Below are 5,868 nucleotides of genomic sequence, written 5' to 3' on the forward strand. Positions count from 1 at the left end.
TGCTGCGGTGGTTTTGCAGGAGTTCGAGGATCCGAGGGATGCAGATGATGCTGTCTATGAGTTGGATGGAAAGGAGCTTTGCAGTGAAAGGTGAGGTGTCCTGTCTCGCGGATGTGCAAGCTAGGGCATCTAAAATAAACAGTGGGTCAGTTTTAACTTGTGTTATTAGTGCTTTAACTTACTTGTGTTATTGGTACTGTCCAAACTATTCTGTTTGTTTGTTTGTTTTTGCTCGGATATCTATAATGGAATATGTCAGAAGGAAAAAAATGTGTGGTTTTCCGTGTTGCTCTTTCCCCAGGGTGACAATTGAGCATGCCAGAGCACGCTCGAGGGGCAGAGGCAGAGGGAGGTACTCTGACCGGTTCAGTAGCCGCCGCCTGCGCAGTGACAGGAGGTGAGTGCAGCTCTGAAACAGGACGATGTGGGCTCATCCCATCCAAGAGCTGGAGCTGGAATGAGCTATCAAAAAGATGTTATTTGCCTTTTTAGTCAGTCCTTCCAGCTGGCAATAGGATTATGGAACTCCTCGGATATGCTTGGCATCTCCACAGTCCCGCCCAGAGCTCTCAGTGCCTGTCCTAGATTGCTTGGGGCATGGTGTAGCTGAGGTTGTAATTCTTGTACTAGCTCATAGCAGTTCTTGGTACAGCCTTTGTTAGCGTTAGTGTGCGGTTACGCTTTGTTTGCTGATGGAAGTCTGGATGGTTTGTTTCCAAACAGAAATGCTCCACCTTTAAGGACAGAAAATCGCCTCATAGTGGAAAACTTGTCTTCCCGAGTCAGCTGGCAGGTTTGTTGAAACAAAATTAACTATTTTGACTTCATTTAATGGGTATGGAATGTAATGTAATTGTTTTGCTAAGATAATTAGTTAAAATTAAATCTAATTTATTAAAAGATTTGTGTAATTAATATGATTTTTAATAATGTAATTTAAATATTTTGAATGAAAGTTAATTTTAATTTGTAATAATACGTTTATATATTTGAGGATTTATATTTATTTTTTTCTTGTTTTTTAAAATCCATTTTAACCACATATTAAACCCTTTATTTGCCAGCCTATCTGTGTCGTTGGCCTTATGACGAGGAGTGCCTGTGGGTTATCCTAATCGTTCTGTCTTGGTCACTCTTGGTTGGGCCTGGTTGACTTTCCAGTCAGCTCCTACAATGTCACTTGGCCACCTCTAGATCTGTGTTTGCCGGTCTAGACGTAATCGATGCACTCCTTAAAGTGCCACATTGCAGCGATCCCAGAGCGTTAACGAGATCTGATTCCTAAGTTGAGAGCTGTTCCTCCTGTAACGCTTCCGAATAAAGAGGTCCTGGTCGAAAAGAGTTGAAAGATACGAAATTAGGTGGTCGTTGGAATCCTGATCGCAGTAAAGTGGTCCTCAAGCATAGAGAATGTCTGGATCCATCCATAGTCTCCTGATAGGGAGGGCAGTGCGATTAATGGCTTCCATCGACTGGGTAGTGTTCGTCAAGTGGGTGGCGAAGAGCCAGTCGGGCATATGTCATGACGGTATCTCCGGTCGCTTAATGCAGTTTGCTGCTTGGCTAGCCTAGGGAAATGTTAATAAAGGTAAAGTAAACTATATTTTTAATGACATATGGGGCACAAAATAATTGGCGCTGTGTAAATGTAATTCTGTATGCATAATAAGACTTGTAATGTAAATGGAGAGTGAAATAGTCCAAAAATATATGGGTAGTATTTCACACTCAGTCCAGTATATCTACAAATGTACTTTCTGATTTCTTTCTCTCTCTCTCTTTCTCTCTCTTTATCATTTAATCTGTAAAATCATTGTAGACTAATATTTAACTTAATGTTTAAGACACTTTATTAGCATTTTGCTTATAGCAATATGCTTTTTTTCATTTATTTCGTGCCCTAATGTAGATAATTCAATTTTGATAGAATACAAGTGTGGCAGTTGCCATGTTTGTGATTTATCTAACGTCTTCTCTTTCAGTAGTCATAAGTTTCTTTTGTTTGTTTTAAACTGTTTTTGTATAGATAAGTAGTAATTTCACTTCTTTGCATAACATAAGTGGTCTTGTGTTAGGATCTCAAAGACTTCATGAGACAAGCTGGGGAAGTAACCTTTGCAGATGCACACAGACCTAAGTTAAATGAAGGGTAAGCCTCTCTCACATCACCTCCTGAATGCAGTACAGTAGTCCTTGTACGTGTGATACGTGGGGAGGGAAATGGCTGCTTCAGTGTCAGCAGCTGCTCGTGGTTTAATTTAGCTACCCTTCGAAAGCTCATTTGGTACTTGGGGAGGGGAGCTCTTCATGCTCCAGTTACAATGAGGAGTGATTACACTCAGCAGTGTGATTTGGGATTTTTGCCTGCCTCTCAATTTGGGGTTTTGTTTTTGTTTTTTTTCCCCCCTAGTGTAAGTTTTGCCTGTATGTGTAAATACAACTCCTAATAGTGAAGCCTGTGTTTTGGGATTTATTTTTAATTTTTTTATTTTTTTCTGTAGGGTGGTTGAATTTGCCTCTTACAGTGATTTAAAGAATGCTATTGAAAAGCTTTCTGGTAAAGAAATTAACGGAAGGAAAATCAAACTAATTGAAGGCAGCAAAAGGCACAGGTATGGATTTCAGTGCTCGTAAATACTCACTGAGAAAGTGTTGAAGTCAGTGACCAGGCAGCTGGACTGGAGGCCAGTGAATTGCCTGGTTGCTGATGTTGCATGGCTAACACTGATGCTCTTTGTTTCCCCAGTAGGTCCAGGAGCAGGTCGCGGTCGCGTAGCAGAAGCTCGTCCGGGTCTCGCAGCCGTTCCCGCTCCCGCAGCCGCAAGTCATACAGCAGGTCACGGAGCAGGAGCCATAGCAAGTCTCGGTCAGTTAGTAGATCTCCAGTGCCAGACAAGAGCCAGAAACGTGGTTCTTCCAGTAGATCAAAATCTCCGTCATCTGTGGATCGACAGAGGTCTAGATCAAGGTCCAGGTCTGTTGACAGTGGCAACTGAACTATAAATAACTTGCCCTGGGGGCACTTTTTTAAACCATACTTGCTAAAACTTGTGGTAAGTATGTGACTTTCTGGTGGGAAGGGTTTGGATGGGGATGGGGTGGGATGGGGGAACTTTGTAGATGTGGACCATGGTGGGTAGGGTTATTGACTAATTGTATTTAATGTTTTTTTGATAACCATTTTCTTGCTCACATTTTTTGTGAATGTCTGAAGTGTATAGTTTGTGTATATTGGCAGAGCTCTTTATAACTAAAGCAGACATTTTAAATTTTTTTGTACTCAAAAAAGTCATCTGAACACTTAATTCTCAGTATATACAACTGTGAATAGCAACTCAAAACACATCAGTTTAATATCTGAAATTAAACTCATAGCTTTAGGCATCTAAGAGCTCTACATGTGCTGTACATAAAGCTTTATTTCAGAGGGTATTTTTTTGTGCTTTTGAGACATTGTTTCAGTTATAGGTCAGCAGGTTAAGCGCTGGTCGATACTGGTAATAAAACTTTATTTTGAAAGATTTTCATTTAATATGACTTGCACTACACTAAGAAAATGCCCATTTCACTGCCCTGTGGTAATAATATTCTATAAAGCACTCTAACTCTTGATACCTAAGAATGAAATAGCTCAAATAAAATATAAAGAAACATTTCTGCTTCTGGTTTGTTCTTTGTGTTAATAAAATGTTTGTGACTGTGTTAAGTTATTTCCTAAAGATGGGTCTGTGGTAAAGTGACGTCTGTTTCGGTCACGAGGGAGAACTAGGTTCCTCTCAAGATAAATCGTGATATCCCTAGATGTCTCTGTGTTGTGAAATATCAACATTAATAGTCATGCTGCTACAGTTTTATAGCAAAAAGTAGGACAGAGGAGTCATTTAGGTTTTAATCACTTTGGATAATTAGGATGGAATGTTAAAGATGGATGTAGTCAGCGTACTTAATTAGTGTGTTTGTGCACGTGCATATGAGGACACTGAGGTGTGGATAAACCATCTTTTATGGGCATTAGTCCTCGTGGAGGGAGAGGGATGTTTAAGTTAGTGGGTGGGTAGTGGTACTTGGAGGTTATGTGTATTAGTGTTGTGCCTTCCAGGGACAGCAGTCCTCTGCCATCCCTGTGTTTCTCCAGCCCTCACTCAAGTTACAAGATAGCTTTAGAGTTTAATTTTCAAAAATAACATGTTTTCTTATAAAGTGCCTTACAAAGCTATTCCAGTAATCTGCTGAAACCTTAAAGATCTTTGTAGCCTAGGCTGGGCTTTGGAGAGATCCTAGGAAAAGCAAGGTGGTTTCACTGAGACCAGGTTCTGGCCTTGTGGGAGGTTAGTCATTTGATCTCTGCAGCGCTGGTGGCTTCTCACTGCACTGTTGCAGAGTTCTTGTGTGCCAGGCTAACGAAGAAGGATCCTCATGCATCTGTCTATCAAGGTGGCAGTGTACTACACTGCCAGGCACTCCTGGGAGTAGGTTTGGAGAGAGGATCAGGCAGATACACAGTTAACTTGTTACTAGTCAGCTTTGGGAATGGAAGGCTTAATTCTCAGCGGCTTGGTTCAGATGCTGGATCACCTCGAGATGTGGAATACAAGGCCTTTAACTTCTAGGGGTAAAGGCAGCCTTGACACTCACTGGGGGGGGAGGTTAGCTGTGTTGAGATCTCAAGTAAGTTGATCTTGCTTGCTTGGATGATTATGGGCATTTGTATTCAAGTGGGACTTGGCTCCAAGTGGAACCCAGGTGGCTGAAGGCACCTGATGGTGGTAAAGGGGTGGGATGTTATACACTTTTCAGGCTGAATATGAAGTACTACCTGTTCTTTAAATAGTTGTTATGAATTCTGTTTCTGAACTGCGTCACTTACTTGCCTTGCAAGCAGCATGAGTAGGTGTCTGCATTTTGCCTGAGGAGCTGGCTGGTGTGATGACAAGCTTCCAGTTTAAAACAAACTCCTAGGCTTTGCATTATGGAGAAACCTACATTGACTTTTGGCTAGAAATGATTCTCTGTTTACTAAGCATAGGTTCTTGGTCCGAGCCTGGTTAATCTCAATTAAGATAAATTACCTCAAGTTGCATACTTAGGACATTGGAGGTGTTAATGCCAATCTTCTCTTGTACTAGTGTGTGTAGTGTGACAATAGCCAGGTGGTGTCCTGAACAGGTGTGGTGAGTTCACTGGCTCCTACAAAAGAAGGCACACTCAAGATTCATCTGTTTTCAGAGGTGCAGCTTGTCAGGCCCAAACTTGGCACACTAAGGCTATTTGTGTAGCTGTGGTTGTGGCTCTTGTGGCCTCTGTTATGTGGAGAGCAGTGGTAAACTGCACAGTGCTTGGGGTTTGGAAAATGGGAGTGACCAACAGTCCATGGGTTGTTCAGCTGTGCACAGGATCTCACTGGCTTCTGCACAGAGAAACTTTCACACCTTGGTTTGGGTCTTTGTTAGAGAAATTAATCTTCAGTGATGTCTTCAGGAGCTACTTGCAATGTGTGCCAGTGGGACAATTACAGGTAAGTGAAATTAAAAATGGGAACTGATGTGGGCAGTGGTTTTTTTCATCTGAGCAAAACTGGGGGCAGTCACTTGGGTGTGTGGCCCTTAGCTAAGGGTTGTCACGATGACTTGGAAGCCTCCCTTCTGGGCCAGCAGGGAGAGGCTTAGTCTGAAGCAGGGTCTTTGGGAAATAACATTGTGGGTGTGGATAGGTCTGTGGCAATCCCTTTGACTGGTGTAAAATGAGCGTATAGGTAAGTCTTAGAACTGTGAACTGGCTGCAGAAGGTGGAGCTCAGATGGGTTGTGATAGCAGCTGCTGCAGAATCCATCTACTGTTTTCCTGGTTTCCTACTGTTTCTGCAGGGTCT

The 5,868-nt window shown here is 42.1% G+C and overlaps 1 protein-coding gene across 1 annotated transcript in view; it reads left to right on the plus strand.

Moving 5' to 3' along the window:
- The window catches only part of SRSF5 (serine/arginine-rich splicing factor 5), a gene marked incomplete at its 5' end in the record, with an annotated part of 3,892 nt that extends 239 nt beyond the window's left edge, over window positions 1-3,653 (plus strand). Inside the window, 6 exons of the mRNA XM_009071150.1 lie at window positions 20-90; window positions 302-397; window positions 724-793; window positions 2,076-2,149; window positions 2,502-2,612; window positions 2,750-3,653. Coding sequence (XP_009069398.1) covers window positions 20-90; window positions 302-397; window positions 724-793; window positions 2,076-2,149; window positions 2,502-2,612; window positions 2,750-2,996 — 669 coding nt within the window. The remainder of the gene's footprint in view (window positions 1-19; window positions 91-301; window positions 398-723; window positions 794-2,075; window positions 2,150-2,501; window positions 2,613-2,749) is intronic.
- Window positions 3,654-5,868: the final 2,215 nt, after the last annotated feature.

This window comes from Acanthisitta chloris, unplaced genomic scaffold, assembly GCF_000695815.1.
Source record: "Acanthisitta chloris isolate BGI_N310 unplaced genomic scaffold, ASM69581v1 scaffold40423, whole genome shotgun sequence".
Classification (NCBI taxonomy): domain Eukaryota; kingdom Metazoa; phylum Chordata; class Aves; order Passeriformes; family Acanthisittidae; genus Acanthisitta; species Acanthisitta chloris.